Here is a 22,370-nt window from a genome sequence, read left to right on the forward strand (position 1 = left end):
TGGAGCATTTTGAAAATATCCACACTGTAGAAATATTCCTTTCCCTCCCCTCCATTATTTCTCCTCTCATCAGGCACCAGTGTACTTCCTGGATATCACATTGCCTGTGAAATGTGCCCAGTTCACTGGCTGCAACAATGCTTTCGCAGCAACAGGCATCCAAGGCAGGTCTCCTTGAAGACAAAGGCAGGAAGAGGAATGGGCATCAGGGCCGGGTGGCAGAGGGAGACACTTGGTTTCTCCTCATCTCTTGGAACCAGCTTTTCTGAAGGTCTGTTCCAAAGATCTAACCAGGGTGGATCCCTTTCCACTGACATTACCATTTTTTTTTTTTTCCAAGATGATACTTTAATTTCCTTCTCTATCCTGGAAAATACAATGGACACTCCCCTTCCCCCCAAGTTCAATGAAACAAGGTTGGAATTTTTTAAAAGGAACATTTACTAGGAAACTAAAGGGAAACCAAACAGAATATAAGAGAACAGAGGCAGAGTTGCAGATGGGGTCAGGGAGTTCAAATTTGTAACCAGCCTCTGGCCACAGCTGGACTGCTAGGCAAAGCTTTCCAGATACAAGCCACTTGCCTGCTGGCCCCTATTAAAGTCACCTTCTATTTCATACCAGCAAGCCAGTGGCATACTCAGCCCTCGAGGCAGGAAGATCTTGAGAGCAGGGGAACAACAGGCTCAGCTACCCTAGGATCTCCTATCAAGGCTCCCCATTCCAAGGACAAGTCAAAGCTTATTAGGATGGCTGCCTGATATCTACCGGGGCCAGTCTGGTTTCGCTGGGACCACCTTTCTGGGCTCATCTGCCAGGATCTAGAGATAACACTTCTGCTGACCATCTTGCTGGCACTAGTCCTTCATGCTTCTGTTCTAAACACTGGTATGATGGAAGATGTCCGAATGTGGAGGACAGGCAGAGGGGAACCTTGGGCAAAGAAATTGAATTCTTCTCATGTCAACAGACATAGGCAGAACCCTGGGTTCCCTGTCAATCTTCAAGGTTGAAAGCCACTCAGATGGAAATGGAATACACAGGTTGGGGATCATGTGAAGCTGGAACATAGTAACACTGCCTCAAACAACCAAAGGTCTCCATCCTTTTAAGATTTGACATCAAGGTAGTTTCTTGTACCAGGCAGCCATGGCAACAAGAACTTTCTGAAGACCTGCCTAGTTCGTGCTTCTGCCCAGTTAATCCTGTATGGAAATGTTAATTCAAATGAAGATAACGAGTTTCCCAGGAAGGTAAACTACAGTCCAACTATGGATTCTGCTGCAAAGAGACTGTATGAAAGGGAAATGCTGACTTGGAGAAATGGTGCAAATGTATTGGCGGGGTACCTCACACCCATGTTGGGGAAGAGAGGATCACTAGGTAACACCCCCAGCCCCAGGGCATGCTGAGACCTTTGGTTTCATTTGTATAGAAGCAGAAGCAAGGAGGACGTGGAACACAGCTGGCAGTGGGTTGGCTGATGTGGTCACAAAGGAAGCTGAGTAATGGATGTGATACCCGGGGAGAGCCCTTGACCTTCACTCTAGTAGGTACTTCCATTCCCCAAGTGCTGTGAATGTGATATATGTATCTGGAAATGAAAGGAAACCTGTCTGTGGTTGCCCAAGGCTATGCCTCTGGGCTGTTGCATATGGAAATACCCAGAAGGCACTCAGGCCAAGAAGGCCCCAAAGCTGTGCCTTCAATCAGGAACCAGCTGTGTCATCTCTTCACGAACTCAGCTCAGTCAATGGTACATCTGTTTCTGAGGCTCTTCCCTCAGAAGACAAATGTGCCTGGGAAAGGGTATTCCAGATGCCTACGCCACTGAGATGTATGCCTCTCTAACAGGGATGACAATGACCTCTCATTCTACTTGCCGATACCAGTTGAAAGGAAGTGGCTGCTGGCTGTTCTGAAAACAGTGCTGGGGATTCTGACTCTGGGTTTAGCAGAAGAGAGGGCCACAGTCAACTGGTACTCACTGCCACAGACAAGGGAATAGGCAGTGAATTTGCTATGAACTAGACCGCTTTGCACTCGAGTTTTTCCAGGGTAATGGCCTGCTTATCCTATTACTCTCCTGGGGCTATTCCTTGCAAAGCTGGAGTACTTCTTGGGTGAAATTATTTTCTGGAGATAGTTATTAGCTCAGTAGTAGTCCAGTGTGAATTACATCTGCTGCCTACTTAGCACCTGGATAGATTTTAAGATATTCTGTCGTTCCAGGGCCTTCAAGCAAATAACACCATGTCAGAGGGACACTGCCGGGGCAGCTGCTGTGAACCCATCACCAGGGGCCCTGTGTTAATCACTACGAGTCCTGGCACTCTAGGTGCTCTGAGTACTCTCACTATGTCAGGCGGTTTCTTCCACAGTCCAGTCTTGATTCTTGGCCAGAAGAGATGCGCTTCCCCTACAGCACACCACCTTAGGCCACCTGAAGACGGCTGGACCATTCACGTTCAGCAAACCCAACCTGGAAAGAGGGCCAGTTATTGCTGTGTTTACAGCTGAGCATTTGGTCACTAGAGTCATCTGGATGTTGCTGGATGGGAAAAGTTACTGAAGATCTCTGTAAGATGGTTGTCCTATTGGGTTCTTGACATAAGTGGTCCTCTTACCCACAGTCATCGTTTCTGTAGGAAAAAGAAACAAAAAGAATGCTTTGGTTTTCATTCATATAAATATATTTTATTTCAGTTTTCTCTTTTTAATTGAAGTACAGTTGATTTACAATGTTGTCTTCATTTTTGCTAAACAGCAAAGCCGTTCAGTTACACATACTTTTTAAAGTATTCTTTTCCATTATGGTTATCATAGGACACTGAATATAGTTCTCTGTGTTATAGGACTTTGTTGTTTATCCATCCTATATAGAAAAGTTTGCATTTGTTAACCTCAACCTCCCACTCCACCCCTCTCCCAACCCCACCAGCCTGTCCTCCATGTCTTGGCAACCATCAGTCTGTTCTCTATGTCCATGATTCTGTTTCACAGATTAATTTGCGTCATATTTTAGATTGCACATATAAGTGACATCACATGATACTTGTCTTTCTGACTTACTTTACTTAATATGATAACCTCTAGTTGTTATCCATGTTGCTGCAAATGGCATTACTGCATTCTTTTTTTAAAGCTGAGTAGTATTCCATCACATATATGTGCCATGTCTTGTTCTTTTTTTATTATTTGTTTAATTTTGTTTTTGGGTATAGCCAGTTAGCAATGTTTTAAGTTTCAGGTGAATAGCAAAGGGACTTATTCATATATATAAATGTATCCAAAGTTTCCCCAAACTCTCCTCCCATCCAGGCTGCCACATAACACTGAGCAGAGCTCTATGTGCTGTACAGTAGTTCCTGGTTGGTTATCCATTTTAAATAGTGTGTACCTGCTGCTGCTGCTAAGTCGCTTCAGTCGTGTCTGACTCCTAGCGACCCCATGGACTGCAGCCTACCAGGCTCCTCTATCCACGGGGTTTGCCAGGCAAGAGTACTGGAGTGGGGTGCCATTGCCTTCTCCAGTGTATACCTACCCATCCACAACCCCCTAACTATCCCTCCTCTGTCCCCCAGCAACCATAAGTTAGATTCCACATATAAGTGACATCACATGATATTTGTCTTTCTGACTTACTTTACTTAATATGATACTCTAGTCATTATCCATGTTGCTACAAATGGCATTACTGCATTCTTTTTTTTAAAGCTGGGTAGTATTACTGCATTCTTTTTTTTTAAAGCTTTGTTTTCTAAGTCTGTGAGTCTCTTTATGTTTTGTAACCAAGTTCATTTGTATCAATTTTTTTTTTGACCATACATAAGGGAAGTCATATGATATATGTCCTTCTCTGTCTGACTTACTTCACTCAGTATGACAATCTCTAGGTCCAGCATTATTTTATTCTTTTCATCTTCTTTACCCATTCATCAGTTGCTGGACATTTAGGCTGTTTCCATGTCTTTGCTATTGTGAATGGTGCTACAATGAACACAGAAGTGCATGTATCTATTTGAATTAGAGGTCTGTCTGGATAAATGCCCAGAAGTGGGATTGCTGGATCATATGTTAGTTCTTTTTTTAGTTTTCTTGAGGAGACTCCATATGGTTTTTAACAATGGCTACATCAACTAACACTCCCACCAACAGTGTAGGAAGATTACTTTCTCTCCACAACCTCTCCAGCATCTGTTATTTGTAGACTTTTTAATGATGGCCCTTCTGACCGTTAGGAGATGGTACCCCATTGTAATTTTGATTTGCATGTTTTAATAAATAACAATGTTAAGCATCTTTTCATGTGCCTGCTGGCCATCTGTATGTCTTCTTTGGAGAAATGTCTATTTAGTTCTTCTGTCCACTTTTTGATTGGGTTGTTTTTTGGTGTTGAGCTGCATAAGCTGTATATTTGGAAATTAAGCCTTTGCTGGTCACATTGTTTGCAGATATTCTCTCCCATTCTATACACTGTCTTTCCTTTTTTTTTTTTTTTGGTCTGTGGTTTCCTTTGCTATGCAAAAGCTTGTAATTTTGATTAGGTCACATCTGTTTATTTTTGTTTTTATTTCTACTGCCTTGGGTGACTGACCTAAGAAAACTTTTATGATTTTTGTCAGAGAATGTTTTGTGTATGATCTCTTCTAGGCGTTTTATGGTGTCAGGTCTTATGTTTATGTCTTTAAGCCATTTTGAATTCAGACAATACTGCAAAGCCACACTAATCAAAACAGCATGGTATTGGCACAAAAACAGACATATGGGTAAATGGAACAGAATAGAGAGCCCAGAAATATTAATAAACCCACACACCTATGCTCAGTTAATCTTTGACAAAGGAGGCAAGACTATACAACATGAAAAAACCATTATTTAGCAAGTGATGTTCGGAAAGTTGAAAACATGTAAATCAATGAAGTTAGAATACATCCTCTTACCATACACAAAAATATTTCCTTTATTTTTTTAAATTGAAGGATAGTTTATTTACAATGTTTCAAATATATAGCAAAATGATTCAGTTATGCATATTTATATATGTTCTTTTTCAGATTTTTTTTCCATTATAGGTTATTATAATTAAATATAGTTCCCTGTGCTACTAGTAGGTCCTTGTTTATATATGATACCGTGTATCTGTTCATTCCAAATTCCCAGTTTATCCCTCTCCCCTTTCCCTTTGGTAACCATGTCTGTCTTCTATATCTGTCATCCATATATTTTTAATGTGTATCAGACAAGTGCCAGGCACTGTGACAGATTCTGGAGATGGAGATACCATGAGGAAGACACATATCCTGCTTTCAAAGAGCTCACAGTGGGAGATATATTACAACATGAGAAGCTGAGCAAACTAAAATGAGCAAAGAGGAGGGAAGGGCTAACTTTGAGGGGATTGAGGTCTATAGAGAGGACCATAAAGATGTCTTGAGCTGGACCATTTTGGCTGAAGAAGAGGTCATCAGGAGGGAAAGAGGGAAGGCCACTGTGGGCAGAGGAAAGAGCCTGTGCAGAGGCAGGAAATGGCACTGAAGGAACTATCAGAATGTGGTGTGAGGAGTAGAGCAGGAGAAATTAAGAAGACTGGGGAGGGGAGGGTCTGCGTGGGGTGACATACCTTCCCTGTTCTCAAGCTGTAAGGATGGGCCCTTTCACTGGAGCCCCAGACTTAAGAGTAGGAGGAACTCTTGTGAGTCACACTCAGCCCAGCATTCAACTTAAGAGTATTAATGCTGCAGTCACAGAGAGAAAGAAAACTGCAGTTACTTCCATGGACACAGCAATAACAAAAATCAAACATGTAAACTATAGGAGAGCTGCAAACATTCTCAAACTGGGATGTCTGGACTGCATTTCAAAGATCAAACGTTCACGCGTGAGGCCATCAGAGAAGGTAATACAAGCCAGAGGGTACCTGAAGAAGGGAAACAAGTCTGTCTGTGACATTTGGCTCTGAAGTGTGTGCATGGGTGTGGGCATACCCATTCTCTTGGGAAAGGATATTATTTTCTGGATAAGGAAGAAAATGCGAATGGATATTTCCCCTATATTGTGATTCAAATACAACAGAAGTTCCCAGATACTCTGGAGCACCCTCCAATTGGCTCTACTTCCCAACCCACCATCCACATTAGGTGCTGGTTCCCAAAACCCCTTTTGTCAGCTGTTGAGACTCATACCTGCAGGCCAGCTTGCCAGCCCCTGAATCCTTTCTTATCAGGAAGGCAAGCCATCAACAGGCTCATCCCCACCAATGAATGCCATGTGGTCTGGAATTAGTGTGCTGCTATTAGCCAGGGTGGCCACATGCCTTCAGTTTTTGATTAACTATAGCTCAGACGGTAAAGCGTCTGGTTACAATGTGGGAGACCTGGGTTCGATCCCTGAGTGGGGAAGATCCCCTGGAGAAGGAAATGGCAATCCACTCCAGTACTATTGCCTGGAAAATCCCATAGACAGAGGAGCTTGGTAGGCTACAGTCCATGGGGTTGCAAAGAGTTGGACACAACTGAGCAACTTCACTATAGTGATATGAACTTTACAACCCTTAAAAGAACTATCTGAAGCTCTTTACTGCAGGATACAGGGATGGAGAGAGATTAATTTTCCTAAAGTCATGTTATCAGAACTGGAATTTGATTCCAAGACTTCTAACTACAGTTTAAGCTTCATAGTATTTACGATACCTAAGACATGGAAGGAACATAAATGTCCATCAACAGATGAATGGATAAAGAAGATGTGATACACGCACAGGAATACAACTTGACAAAAAAAAAAAAAGAAATAATGCCATTTTCAGCAACATAGATGGACTCAGAGATTATCATACTAAGTGAATGTTCAGAAAGATAAATACCACAGGATATCACTTATATGTAGAATCCAAAATGTGACACAAATGAATTGATATACTAAACAGAAACAGACTCACAGACATAGAAACAAAGGAAAGGGGGTTGGGGAGGGATAAATTAGGAGTTTGGGATTAGCAGATACAAACTACTATACATAAAATAGACAAGAATAAGGTCCTACTATATAGCACAGGTAACTACATTCAATATCCAACAATAAACCATAAGGGAAAAGAATATATATATATACATACACAAACTGAATCACTTTACTGTACACCAAAAAAACACAACATTGTAAATCAACTACACAAATTAAAAATCTTTTTAAATGAAATAAAAAGTGGAAGCTTTAGCAATTGCATCATTTCTAAGTGTACTGCATAGGTTCAATCTATATATCTGACCTTTTGTCTTGGTTTTCTAGACACTCTGAATCCAGCCAGATGAGGCAACTTTAAGAAACTCTAGTCCAAGCCAGCAGTATGCAGCAGGTGCTGTATTCCATTTACAGCTTCCTGCCTTCTTATTCCGTTTCTTGGGATCCCCCTGGCTGGTGGCCTACATATGTATCTCACTTGTCCCCTCAGCTCTCGATCCCAGCCTTCCCTGTTATGACCTTAGTTTCATTTCTTCATCTGCAGAGTCCCTTCAGACTGCTTTGGGTAGAGCTCTTCCTAAACATTCAGCCTGATGGACTACTTTTGCATCTGGTTTGTTACCTAAGGCCTGTATAGAGGGCTGGGCTATGACCTCAGCCCATTTTTTTACCAGTCCCCATATCCAGGAATACTACCAGTAGAGACCATGTTGCCAATGGCCAAATCACAGCACAGCTCCAAACTGACCTCTTTAGCTGGGCTTTGGTCATTCGGTGAATTTTGTTATGTGACTCAAGCTCAGCCCCTGGGAATACTGCGGAGGGCCCTTCTGGTCTACCCCTTCTTCAGCTGGGCGAGTTTTCTGGGTCCTGATCCTGCCTGATCTCAGCATCCTTGTTTCCCTACTCTGAACAGTGCCGCTAACTCCCCAGAGTGCCAGTCCACAAGATGAAGTCTGCCAGCCCACAAGATAAAGGGATAAAGAAGTTTCAACACATTTGGTGGAGGGGTGTGGTCACTTCTACCAGGAATCTTAGCATTTTTTCAAAAAGAGAACAAATGAAAAAATAGACAAATATATGAAATAGTCATTACAGTTGAATATTTTTAACACAATCTGCTCAGAAACTGATTAAATATAAAATTTTGAGTATGCCATGGGTGGATTGTGCTGTGTGGCTCAGTCCCTTTTTGTCCTGTGAAAGACTTGAAAAACTCAACCAATGTCAAAAAAAAAACCAACAAAAACCCAAAAAAGCAAATAATACTTTTCTAAACACTTATAACCTAATAAGTGGTTACTTAGCCAAGATTTCTAATAAACGAGGTACGAGGAAAGATTTTTCTACAGTTTAGAAGAGCACTGACCCAGCAGGGGTGGTGGTGGGATGGGGTGGTGCAGACGGTGGCATCAAGACCAGAGACAGCAGTGGTGGCTTGAGCTCTGGTGGCCGTGAGGCTGTGAGGCTGGTTTCAGTGCTGGGGTCAGGACCAGGGGGCAGAAGAAAAGCAGTGCCCTTGTTATCAGGCAGTACCAGGCGTTTAGAAGGTATTAGGAACTTCAGTAGCATCAACAGGAAGTGGTGGTTACAGTCTTATCTGAACAGAGGGGATTTTAAGCAAATTCAATTGTTCCGAGACATAAGGATTTGATTTGAATGAAATTGAATTGAAACCAAAGATGAGAACTGTCCCGATGAAAACTGTAATGTGAAGTGACATTTCGATCACAAAAATGACAGCTGATGTGAGTCAGGCCATTGAGACTGACCCCAAATTAAGAACATGAAAAGACTGAGTGGATCATTAGATAATATCTGCCTGTGAATTGGAAAATGGGTTTTGATTACAGGAAGTATCTAAGGGCTTTGAAATAGGAAGCCTGTTGAAAATTGAAGTGACTCATTACATGATTCAATCTTATTGTACTTAAAACTGTTAAAATTGTATTTTAAAATTTTATTTAAAAAGCATAAAAATCTTGGGATTTCGCTATTTATTACTTAACACAGCTTTGCAAATATATAGAAACACCATCCCCTGCCCGCTTAAATCTGAGTCTTCCCTTCTCAATTTCCCCAAGGAGGGCTGTCTTCACTTTGCTTTGCCTCTTGAAGAATCAGCATGTCAAAGAAAGTGTGAAGGTAACTGCATTTCCTGCCAGGTGTGTGTGTGTGTGCGCCCGTTAGTTACTTAGTCGTGTCTGACACTTTGCAGCTCCATGGATTGGAGCCTGCCAGGCTCCTCTGTCCATGGAATTCTCTAGGCAAGAATATTGGAGTGGGTTGCCATTTCCTTCTCCAGGGGATCTTCCCAACTCAGGGATCAAACCCAGCCATGCGACTGGGGCAAAAGACAGAAAACGGAAGCGTCCATTTGGGTGTTAATTACTATTTATTGAGCACTCAAGCACTCTGCTTTGCCCTAAGAGCTTTGCAAACCTTATCTCATTCAGTCCTTGCCTTGACCCTCTGTGGTAGATGTTAAATTGCCTTTTTTTTTTTTTTTTTTTTTTACAAAGGTAACTGGGTCTGAGAAAAGCCAAACAACAACAAAGGTTGTAAATGGCAGAGCCAGGATCTGCCGTCATATGTGTATGGATCCAAATGTGTGCTCTTAGGTCCTCTGCCCGGGAGAGCAAATTACGACACCTTGAATGCCAACTCATTATGGTGCCCTTCTAAAAAGGAACCTCTGTTCAGAAAGGAATTCTGAACAGTCCAGAGTGCATAGCAAAGTGTTAGGATCCACTGTCATGTCAGCCTTGAAGGGAAGGTGGTGAATGGTGACCTGTGTGACATACAGGCTGTTACTAAGAGGGATTCATCAGAAATAAGAAGCAAGGGCTGTAAGTGTGGCGCTGTTCAAAAGATAAGAAGACCGTTGTCACGGCTTTTCAGATGAAGGGGCAAGTTAGGGAACTGCTGCAAGGAAAAGCTTATTCCAGTTGATGAAGAGGACTTTTGGGGTTGGTTACTCCAAGTTTACATTCAGTACGTTTATTCTTAATGTGTCCCACAAGCATTTACTGAGCACCAGGCACTAGAAACACAAAGATGACCAATACACACCCTTCTCTTGGAGAGCTCAGTTGTCAGTAGATGACTCGAGAACCGAGGCTGATGAGAAAGAAACGGGAAAGTAAATGAAGTCTCATCAAGAAGCCCATTTGTAACTGCTAAGTGGTACACACCTGTGTATGTGTGTGTACAGTCATGTGTAGCTCCATCTACTCCAATCAGAGAACGAAGAAAAAAGTTATGATAAAAAAATTGGGTGAGGATTAATGTTGAAAGGGTCTTAGGATATATGTGACACACTAGATTGAGCAATAAAATTCCACTTCACAAGTCTGAGGATGAGGATTTGCCTGATGGTCCAGTGGTTAAGAATCTACCTTTCCAGGCAGGCTTCCCTGTGGCTCAAACAGTAAAGAATCTGCCGGCAAGGCCAGAGATCCAGGTTTGATTCCTGGGTTAGGAAGATCCCCTGGAGAAGGGAATGGAAACCCATTCTAGTATTCTTGCCTAGAGAATCCCATGCCCACGTGTTGCAACTACTGCTGTAACTACTGAAGCCTGAGAGCCCAGAGCCCGTGCTCTGCAATAGGAGAAGCCTCCACAATGAGAAGCCTGCGCACACTAACAAAGACCCAGCCCAGCAATAAATAAATAAAGCCCAAGAAGTCTCTTGCTGGCAATGCAGCTAGGAGAAACCAATCATGAGAACATACTGCCCTTGTTAATGAACAGCTGTGGTGAAACCTCCCTGGGAGGCAACCGTGCCCATCCCAGGTCCTGGCACAGGTATCCTATCTTTGTAATTTGGAACTCAGATCTCAGGTAATCTCAGTCACTGTAGAGGACTTGAAGATTTAATTCTATTCCTGTTATTTGGAATAGTAACTTTGTAATGCCAGAAAGATGTAACAAACAAGAATTACAAATAATGAATCAATGATGCTTTTGTGTTTAAGTTATATTTATTTGAGTATAATAGCACAATTTTGCTTTGTTTATGCTTTTAAGGTCAATGGTTAATGAAATAGTATAGTAGAAATTTACCAGATTTATGATTTTAGTGCACATATTTAGGAGAACTCAACTTGCTAAATTTATAGTCAATAATATTCAAATGTTTAGGAAAATCCAATATACTAAATTTATGAATTTGATTTTTAAAAGATTTTATTTATTTAACATTGACTTTGCTGCTTCTCTGTTGCTGCACAGGCTCTTCTCTAGTTGCCTGAGGTGGGAGCTCCTTTCTAGACACTCCTTTCTAGACTCAGTAGTTGCAGCTTCCAGGCTCTAGGGCAGTGGCTCAATAGTTACGGCGCATGGGCTTAGTTGCTAAGTAGCATTTGGGATCTTCCTGGATCAGTGACTGAACTCATGTCTCCTGTATTGGCAGGTGGATGTTTTACCACTGAGCTGCCAGGGAAGTCCTGAGTTTGATTTTTAAGATGCCGAAATGCTCAAAGTAATTTAAGCTACATGTATAAGATTTTATTTATTAGCATTATAAGAGTTAATATTCCTTGAGAACAATTTGGTTTAACACCTACTGTGTTAGATATTTGAAATGTTTGACATAATCAACTTGTGACCTTAGTTTGAAATGTTTAAGGAAAAATAGTCAATCATTGTTTAAACAGTACTTAAATATTAGAAGAGTAGTTTTTTTTTTTTTTTGCTAGATTTATAAAGTTTTTTTCCCTTTAATTTAAAATATTTAAGAGAATTTGATTAAGTGTGAAATTGGCTTTAGAACTCTAGGGAAATTTAATCTGTCAAATTAATGAGCTAATTGAGAATTAAGCAAAGAACAAGTAAAACTGAGCATTTTAGTTTCATAACTAAATAATTAGATTTATAACCATTATAATAGTTAATACTATGCAGGATTTAGTATGTACTGTTCTAAGCATATTACATATATTAATCCATTTAACTCCTCACCAGTTCTCTGAGGTGGGTCCTATTATTATTATTCTCATTCTATAATGAGGAAACTGAGGTACATAGATGTTGAATAAGTGCTTTATCAAGTGCTTCCGACTAAACTGTTTCAGTTCAGGTCAGTTGCTCAGTGTGTCCGACTCTTGTGACCCCATGGACTGCAGCATGCCAGGCTTCCCTGTCATTCACCAACTCATGGAGCTTGCTCCAACTCATGGCTGCCACAGATGTGGTCAGAGCAGGCAATCAGGGTCAGATGAGGTCATGAGGGTGGGGCCCTCATGATGGGATTAGTGCCCTTATAAGTCACCAGAGGGCACTCTCTCCTGCTCTCTCCCTGCTTCCACCATGAGACACCATGTGTCTCTCTCCATCCACCATGAGAGGACACAGTGAGAAGGCTGTCATCTGCAATCTACACAAAGAGCTTTCACCAGAACGCAATCATGCTGATCTCTAACTTCTAGCCTCCAGATCCATGAGAAAATAAGCTTCTGTTGTTTTAGCCTCCCAGTCTGTGGTATTTTGTTATGGCAGTCTTGAGTTAAGACACCAACTATACTAGTTTCCTTGATTTCCCTTCTTTCCCCTACCTTTAAGTGTTGGAATGTCCCAATTTTCAGTCCTTGGGCTTCTTCTCTTCTCCATTTACATCTGGACCTACTTCTGGAATTCTAGGTTTCTGTCTCTAACTGCCACGTGATATCTCCCTGCAGATGCATCCAGGAGATGTAGTTAAATAGTTAAGTCAAATGTAAGGTAAGGTAAGGTGAAGTCGCTCAGTCATGTCTGACTCTTTGCGACCCCATGGACTGTAGCCTACCAGGCTCCTCCATCCATGGGATTTTCCAGACAAGAGTCCTGGAGTGGGTTGCCATTTCCTTCTCCAGAGGATCTTCCCAACCGAGGGATCGAGCCCAGGTCTCCCGCACTGTAGGCAGACGCTTTACAGTCTGAGCCACTAGGCAAGTCAAATGTAGTTAGTCCAACTCCTGAGTGCCCTACATAGGTGCTCCACCTGTGGCCTTCCTCAGCTCACCTGTGGCAACTCCACCCCTTCACTTCTGTTACCTCCATCCCTTCACTTCTGTCACACCCTACATCAGGAAATCCTATTAGGCCTCCTTCCAAAATCTATCCAGAATGTAACCACTTCTCAACTCTACCATTGCTTCTACACTGGCCTAAGCCTCTACTGTTTCCATCTAGACCATAGTGGCAGACTCCTAAAGGTTCTCCCCACTTTCACTCTTGCCCCGATACAGCCTATTCCAAACGCAGAACCAGAGGGAATGGTTATAAGCCCAGATCATGTCACATCTCTTCAAAATGCTGCAACGGCCTTTCCGTTCACCTCAGAGTGGGAATCAAAGTTCTTATGAAGATCACTAGGTTCTGTGCAACTGGGGCCCACCCACCCTGTGTACCTTTCTGATCTCACTGCTATTACACTCCCTCTCAGCCCCATTACTCTCCCACACTGCTTACCTCGCTCCTTGTACAGGCTTCCTGAAGGCCTCAGTGTTGGCTGTTTCTCAGCCTGTATTTCTACACGGCTTGCTCCCTAATCTCTTTCAAGTGTTTGCTCCTCAAGCCCTACCATTACCTACATTAAAATAAACCTTCTTTTAAAAAACACAACCAACTAACCAACCGACAACAAGTCACCACGGGGACTTCCCTGGTGATCTGGTGGTTAAGACTCTGAGCTCTCAATGCAGGGGGCTCAGGTTCAATTCCTGGTCAGGGAACTAGATACTGTGTGCTGCAACTAAGACCCAGTGCAGCCAAATTAAAAAGAAAAATTTTTTTTAACTTTTTAAAAATTAAAAAAACTTTTAATTAAAAAAAAAAAAACTAAAAAAAAAAAAACAAAAAAACACCACCACCACATTTCTGATTCTCCTTGCTTTCTTATATTTTTCACAGTACCTATTACCTCCAATACAATGTTCACTTACAATGTTTCTTTTTTGTTCCTCTTACTAAAATATAAACTTTAGGAGGACAAAAGTTTTTGTCTGTTTCTTTCTCACAGATGGATACTCAGAGTAGTATGGCACTCAATTAATATTTACTGATAGGCTATGGTTTTTCCTGTGGTCATGTATGGATGTGAGAGTTGGACTGTGAAGAAGGCTGAGCGCCGAAGAATTGATGCTTTGAACTGTGGTGTTGGAGAGACTCTTGAGCGTCCCTTGGACTGCAAGGAGATCCAACCAGTCCATTCTGAAGGAGATCAGCCCTGGGATTTCTTTGGAAGGACTGATGCTAAAGCTGAAACTCCAGTACTTTGGCCACCTCATGTGAAGAGTTGACTCACTGGAAAAGACTCTGATGCTGGGAGGGACTGGGGGCAGGAGGAGAAGGGGACGACCCAGGATGAGATGGCTGGATGGCATCACCCACTCGATGGACGTGAGTGTGAGTGAACTCCGGGAGTTAGTGATGGACAGGGAGGCCTGGTGTGATGCGATTCATGGGGTCGCGAAGAGTCAGACACGACTGAGCGACTGAACTGAACTGAACTGAAGAATTAGTATATGATTGAGTCCCCCACTCCCCTCTCAAAGTGATTGTTTTAAAGGCAACTGGACTGATCATTACTTGGATAGAATGCCACAATATAACAAATGATGCAGGAATGCAAGGAGAATCTTGAAAGATTGTTGAGACAGGCGGCCAGCATGGTGAGTACAAGCATGAAGGAATTCTGAGCTTCCTGGAAGAAACAGTCATGGATCTTCCATTGTGCTTTTAAACTAAGGCGATCCTTTTGCAGAGATCTTTATGAGAACCGTCTGTACTTTTGTTTTGCCACAAATATCACCTGAGACGATGACTGAGAACTTGACTGCACTGAATAACTCTCACGGCTGTCGTCTTTCACTAGGAGAACTCGGTGCTGGAAGGAAGGAGGAGCTCATTTAGTCCTCAAAGAAAGGGAGCTTCTTCAGCTTTCAGAGCCAGCACTGGCTTACTTGTATACATTAATAGAACCATATGCCTGTATGTTTGAAAATATGACATCCAGAGTCTTTCTAACAAATCAGCAATCATTTTCCAAGTTGTAAGATAGAAGAAATTGGAATTCTATCCAACAAGAAATTATTCGACACTGACTTTGTGCCAGGCATTTTGCCAGGTGCTGGTTACATAATGATGAATAATAGTCTCTATCCTCAGGGAGCAATTGGATGTGCTGCAGGTGACTCGTACACAGATAACATCAAGCGTCATCAAACGCTAAGTAAGGGGTGAACACAGGGGACCAGGAGAACTCAGACCAGAGACATTTAACTCATAGTGGGAGGATCTTCAGAATGCTTCCTTCAGAAAATGACAAGTGATAAGATGCTTAAAAGATAAGCTGGATCCAGCTAGGCCAAAAGGGGTGGAAAGGACAGCACACACACAAAAAGAAGTGAAAGCAGGAGCAGGGGCCGTGGAGTGAATAAAAGAGCATGATGTGGACCACTGACAATTGGGCCCATCTTCCCTGTAGCTCAGATGGTAAAGAGTCTGCCTACAAAGCAGGAAACCTGGGTTCGACCCCTGGGTCAGGAAGATCCTCTGGAGGAAGGAATGGTAATCCACTCCAGTATTCTTGCCTGGAGAATCCCATGGACAGAGGAGCCTGGCAGGCTACAGTTCATGAAGTCGCAAAGAGCTAGACACGACTGAGCGAATAACACTCAACATAACAGGAGTAGGAGGTGGGAGAGGAGTCACAGAGGACCTTGAATGTCAAGATAAAGACCTTGATCTTGTTCAGGACAAAGCAGAGTCACTGAAGGATTTTAGTATGAGAGCAACACGTCAGATTTGTGTTTGAGGCTTTGTGTAAATTAAGACACAGGAATCCCTCCAGGCACTCCCACCACTCGTCAGTGGAGAGGAGAGAGAGGTGACTTCACCTTCCTAGCTCTCCTCAGCCCAGCTCCCTGGTGAAGGTACCGCCTACGGGCCAGTCTGCACAGCCCTGGGGAAGAAGCTCCCGTGGGGACTTAGTTATCAAAGGTAGAGCCCAGATCCTATGTTGTTAGCCTGAGAAGCTGGGGTCAGGAGAGACAGGATTTTTCTGCACAATGACGCAGTGTGCTCCTTCCACTCAGCTTCCTATTGGCAGGGACAGTATTAGGTGGATGCTTCTTTCTCAGGTTATAGAACTTTCAGTTTCCCATGAGCTGTTTTGTCTGCGCAGTCACTCCCCAACCCTTAGGAAAGTTTCATTCAACACTCTAGCCTGGCCCCAGCTGCGTTTTGGGAGGACTGAGGTGGCGCTATGTCCACATTTGGGGAAAGCAGGGCAGAGAGAAGCTGGGGGCTGGAAGCAGCATTTCTAAGGCCTCCAAAGACGGGCAGCAGAGAAACCCAGGCGCAGCTGGGAGGAGAAAGGGTGAGCACAGTGAGATGCAGGAGACATGCAGACAAGCATTGTTTAGGGGTTGGTTGAGCCAAGAGAGGACAGGAAGTCAACTTAGGGCAGGCAGAAAGGGCAGAGGCTCAGATCAGACAGAATCTGAGGACCCTGGTCTTTCATCAAGGGGATGGAAATACAGTGATAAGGGAGGAAAGTGACCGAGAGTGTAGCAAGGCCAGGGAAACGGTGGCTGGTGCTGCGTGAAGTGTGGATTGGTAGGGGTGCTGCCCTCACCCGGCTTTGTTAGGAGCACCTGGCCTGTCAGACAAGGAGCAAGCAGAAGGGACTGGATGAGGAGGCTGAACTCAGCTCCTCTCCCCGGGGCTCCTGACGAGGGTGAGGGTGGGACAGACTGCAGGGGCAGCCCCTGACTCCCTGGGACTCTGCATTCCACCCACAGCTGCCTCTTCTCCGCTCTTCCCAGGTCCTTGCTCTGCTGTCCACTTCTCATTCCGGGTCTCTGTTCAGTGTAATCTCCCTAGTCTCCCCACATTCAGCCGGCTCCCACCCATTCCTATCACGTTTGTTGTGTTTCTATCCTCCATCTCATCGAGACTCATTTTCTGTTTATTTTTATGGAATCTGTCTCCTCCACCAGAATGCAAGCTCCATGGTACCAGGTATTTTGCCTGTTGCTTGCACACTGGTTCCCCGAGTGTGGAAGAGCAGGCGGGAGGTGGCAGGTGCTCAGTGAACACGGACTGAATAAACACTGAGTGCAGACATCAGGGCCGCTGAAGACTACGGTGGGGACTGGCGGCAGATACACCAAAGGGCAGCCCCTGGCAGTTAGAGGAACAGAGCCTGGAGTGTCTTCCCAGCTCACCTGGCCACCACCACCCCCATCACCTCCCCTCCACAGTGCCGAGATGCTGAAAGAAAGACAGCTCTCTCTTCATCCCCTTCCACCCAACCCCACTGTCAGCTATTTGGACTAAGACTGGGCACCCAAGTCAAGATGGGCAATGAGAGATCCTTCAATGGGAGACTGTAAAAGAGTACAGAAGAGAAAAGACAGAGGAATGTGAATGTGTGGGGCGGGGTGGGGAGAGACGAATGTAGTAGATGATGAAAGGAGAGAGCAGAGTCAAAGCAAACAATAAACAAACATCTGGTTTTCCTAAAGTTTCCAGTTTCAGCCCCAGTCCTTCCTGGAACATAGATACATCCCCACCCTGGAATTCCAAGAAACTTCCCTCAACTCTTACAAAAAGTCCCAAGCTAGTTCCATTTGTTTTCTATTATCTAAACAGAACTTCAACTAAAGGAGGAGGTTCTAGGTATCCACGTCCTGCCATACCCCAACATTCCCGGAGCCCACAAGGCTCCCCGCAGCCTGAGCCAGAAGCTCCCATGTCAGGGCGTGAAGCCATGCCCTGCTCTAGGTGGGGCTGAGAGTTACTCTTGCAGTCTGCCGCTGGGCAGTGCTCGTCACCTGCAGGTCCCAGCGCCCCCTGTGTCCTAACTGTTCTCACTTCACGGTTCCAGCCCTGTGCTAGGACCTCGGCGTGCCTGACTCTGTGGAGGGCCCACCACCCTGCCTGCCCCTGCCAGCCTGGCAACCTGTCCCTGGCACAAGTCCTGCGCCAGCGTCCTGTCAGCTACCCATCGTGCGCCGCTCTCTGAGCCTTTCTTCCCCATCCGCTCTCACTTCTCTCCTCTGCTCCTCGTGTGGCTTCGGTCCCCTCGACCCCCCACTCCCAAGCTGGGGAGTGCTGGGTGAGATGCGAGGTGATGTGAGCAGTACCGCTCTCCTGTCCCTCAGTCTGTCTGCCAGCCTCTCTGTCCCTCCAGAGGTCCAGGCAGTGTCCTCAGGACTCACGAGCACTTTCCCCACCACTCAACTCTGCTTTCCTTTGATTGGCTCCACTCTGGACTAGGTTCAACTACTGTGATGGCAAGACTGCCGCTGACTACTCCATACTGGCATCCTCACAGCTGGGTCCAGTGGAAAGACGTGACTCCTCCTGACAGTTCCAGCCAAACTCCTGGCCCTTAACTGGGTCACGGGGCCGCCCTGAACCAGCTCCTGATTTGCTGGGTGGACACAGTCCAGGCACACATGGAGCATGGAGCGGAGGGTGAGGCCAGGTCTACCCAAACCACAGGGACACAGGGAAATGGGTAGGTCCTCAAGAAAAACGGGGTTCTGCCAGAAGAAGAGAGAAGAAACACTGTGTATGAAAAACCCCAAGTTTTCACTTCAGAGCTTTTCCTACTAACATAAATAGGGACCATCATGTTCCAATCTGAAGGAATCGAATCTTTGTAGCTACGAAGTTTAGCCTTATTAGAATATAACACTGAAGAACACATTTGTGGGAAAAACCCCACAGAATATAACATGACTTCTAAAATGAAAAAGAGTATTCTATTAGCTTTTGGGTTTTTTTTTTAAGGGGGCTTTCAGTTAATCGGTTTTACTACATACTGTTCACTGCACATCAGACTGGTTATGAAAATTATGGCAATACTGAAGCAGATGATTTAGGCAGGGGACAGGGGTGTGGATGGGAAGAACCCCTGGAGGAGGACATGGCAACCCACTCCAGTATTCTTATCTGGAGAATCCCATGGACAGAGGAGCCTGGTGGGCTACAGTCCATGGGGTCACAAAGAGTCAGACATGACTGAGTGACTAAGCACAGCACAGGGGTGGAGAGAAACAGCAGAAGCAAAACAACTCAAAGTAAATTAGCAAAAAACTTACATGATAAATCATCTGGGAATGTGAGGTTAGGGAACAGTGAATTAGTGCCAGTGGGATGAAAACAAAAGAAATTTCTGGAGACTTCTTAGGCACTGTTTTGTTTTTACCGTCTTCATTGAGCTGAATAACAACTGCACAGAAGGGAAACAATCTTTTAGAACCAGCAGAGCTGACCAAGCATGTGAGAACTTGGCTGTACTGGACTGGTAGAGCTGTATCTTCTTCCAAGCTACAGATCTGCTGGGATATGAAGGTTTGTGCAAAAAAAAAAAAAATTCTATAGGAAGAGGGCAGGAGAATAAAAAGAACAGAGCAACTGAAATGGCTATGGGTTACCCACTTCAACTTGATGCGAAGTGGTGAAGAGGCAGCCTTCCCTAAGGGGTAGAGAGAGGGCCCCCTCTGGATCCAGTCCAAATCGCCTTGGTTTCTGTGCCCAGGAAGCACTGACATGGACCAATACTGTGGTTTTAAAAGCTCTGTATGGAATCAGAAAGATCTTTTAAAATCTGTATGAGTCAGGTTTTGCTGCAGTAACAAGCAACCCCCAAATCTTAGCTGCTTTCAACAGTAAGTCTGCGGGTTGGCTACAGCTCTGTTGGGCTCAGCTGGACCTGGCTCCACACAGTTAGAGGTCTGTTTCTGGGTCTTACTGTTCTAGGACCCAGGGAATTCCCATGATGCAGGCCAAAAGCTCAAGGGGTCAAACACAAATGTGTGATACTTCTTAAAGGCCTCACCTGGAACTGTCACCCCACCCATAGTCTCCTGGACAATGAAGTCCCCCAGCCAAGTCCAAGGCACTGAATATGAGGCCCTCGGGGGTGTGGAGACAGCACATGACCATGGATGGACATACCATCTATTCCAGTGGGTGTGCTCTACCACTTATTTGCCTCGTGAAGCTTGACAAGTTAGTTTGGTCTCAACTTTTTTCATGTGGGGAGACAATACGGTTTGCCTCACAGGACATGGGTTAAATCAGATGACTTAAGCACAGCACTTAATGCAGAGCCCCGGATGGAGCAGATGGTCCATGTGGGACAGCTAACGTCATCTTATAATTATTACTTTTAATATTCATTTATTTGACTGCACCAGGTCTTAGTTGTGGCAAGTGGGATCTAGTTCCCCGACCAGGGATCAAACCTGGGCCCCCTGCACTGGAAGCACAGAGTCTTAGCCACCAGACCCTGAGGGAAGTCCCTCATCTTATTATTAATCCGAGGCATCAGATTATAAGCAAGGCATGCCCGCTTGTCAGGAGTCCAGTGATCAGCACTGGAGAGAAGGCAGGATACAGGACTGGCAGGTTATGTGGGCACAGACCAGGGCAGCAGAAGAGGAGGTGGTGGGCAGGCAGGTGCATAAGAGGTGGTGGGGAGGTCAGGGGCACAGAAGACTCAAAGCGTGTGAACACAGGGTGAGGAACACATGGACGTGTGGGTGAGAGGGGGCTCAGACAGCCTCGCAACAACTCTGGGAGAGCAGCTGGGCTGAGGGGGCTTGTGGTTTTCTCTTCTCACCCTCAGGGCAGCCTGGTCACCCCTCAGACCCAGCCTGCCAGGCCTCATGGCCCCGCCCTCCACCCTCACTGTGCAGCAGCAGCCTGTCCTCTCTCTGCTGCCCGCACAGCCTGCCCCAGATGAAGCCTACTCCCTTTGAACCATCTCTAACCCTCCTCTGGGGCTCCTAGCTGCTGTCCTTTCCATCCTTGATCTTTATCAAAGCTTCCATCCCGCTCTTCCCCCTAAGTCAATCCTTGTTTCTCCCGAGGTCTGTGCTCTCTGCTTTGACCCCTCAAACTCCCCTTCGTCTCCTTTGCTTCTAACACCTTCTTGTAATACTGCTCATCTACCAGGGGCCTCTTCTGCTCCCACCGGGAACACCCCTAGCCGCCCCCTGCATCTGCTCTGCTCTGGTTTTCCCTTCCACCCCCATCCCACACTAGGAAGCAGGCCAGGGAGCTGTCCCACCTGAGTGCCAACTCATCTCACTGCAACACCAGAGCTGGGAATATGGCAGCGGTGGGGGTGAGGAGAGTGACTCAGATCTCTGGAAAAGCTGTGGAGATGCAGCCTCTGACTCAGTATGCCCACTGCAGAACTATCTAGGAGGTGAGCTATTTATATGAAAGGTGAGCTATTTTGAGAGAGTTCTTTGTGCTCTGCAGCGGAGGGGATTGTGCAACTTTATCAAATAATTTTAGTGAAGTCCAGAAAACAAAATCCATGTGCTGCACTTCGTTGGAGACAGTGGGTACAGTTGGTATTTTCAGCATAGATTGAAATGGGATAATCGCAGCATGAAACTGCAATAAATAAATAAAGCACAGCAGTCTCGAGGAAGCTGGCACAAGCACATGAAGGGGATGTTTTCTTCTATGGAACAGGAGGTGTGTGCTGCTACCCTGGTCTCTGCCATGTGGCCAGTGTGGCCGGGACTAGAGCTCTGAGTGGAGACGATAAGACCACCCCCCCGCCCCCCCACACCCTCCCCACCCCGTGCATGCAGTGGTGTGCACACCGCTCCTTTCCACAAGAAACTTCAAAGGCAATAGTGCTTCCGGCAAGCCTCGGGCTAGGTCCCGCATCTGAGCACAGCTTCCTTGCATGGCAAAGGCTGTTTGCAGAAGAGGTTTGAGACGGAAGCTGGTGGTTCTGAAGCCCTTCCAGAGGCCACAGCCTCCTCTCCCTCCCGTCTCCCCTCCCTGCTGCCTCTCCTTCTCCCACCTTCTCAGGTTGACAAGCAAAGTTACAAAATTATCTTGAAATGTGGACTCTCCCAAAGTTTGCGGGACCCTGAAAACCCAGCTGTTTTTCCTTTTCTGAACTGCTCAGACTTTTCCTAAAAGCCTTTCCAGAGCAGGAGATCCCATGCTGTTGGTCAAAGCATCAGATGTTGTCAGTGAGGTTTTCCAGCCACCTTTTCATCCAGTAGAAGTTAAAACCTGAAAACTTCCAGAAGCGCACAATGAGTGTCAGTGAAGGACCCCCACCTGGGAGTCAGGAAAGGGGCACCTCAGGCTGAGCACATGGGAAGCTGGGCCCCATCTCCCTGCCTCCTGTATTCCCTCCATCTCTCTTTCTCTCCTTCAGCCAATACTGAGTACCTCCTCAAGAGCTGGGGGTCTACACAAGGCTTGAGGGATTCAGAGACACAGGAGATTCCATCTCTGCTCCCAGGGAACTCATGTCTAATCAGGGAACTCACGTCTAATCAGGAATACAAACACAAAGACACAGCGCAGCCTTTCGGGAGCGATCATGTAGGTATTCACACAGAGAAGAGGACAAGGACAATAACAACGCT

General features: G+C 45.2%; 1 protein-coding gene across 2 annotated transcripts in view; it reads right to left on the reverse strand.

Annotated features, from left to right (window-relative positions):
- Positions 1 to 322: 322 nt before the first annotated feature.
- SYT9 (synaptotagmin 9) overlaps positions 323 to 22,370 on the reverse strand; it is a 210,149-nt gene continuing 188,101 nt past the window's right edge. Inside the window, exon 7 of one of the 2 annotated variants that reach the window (XM_069554537.1) lies at positions 323 to 2,642. In XM_069554537.1, coding sequence (XP_069410638.1) covers positions 2,634 to 2,642 — 9 coding nt within the window. In that variant the 3' untranslated portion in view covers positions 323 to 2,633. The remainder of the gene's footprint in view (positions 2,643 to 22,370) is intronic. The other variant, XR_011249350.1, reaches the window with a different exon arrangement.

Source organism: Ovis canadensis, chromosome 15, assembly GCF_042477335.2.
Source record: "Ovis canadensis isolate MfBH-ARS-UI-01 breed Bighorn chromosome 15, ARS-UI_OviCan_v2, whole genome shotgun sequence".
Taxonomy (NCBI): domain Eukaryota; kingdom Metazoa; phylum Chordata; class Mammalia; order Artiodactyla; family Bovidae; genus Ovis; species Ovis canadensis.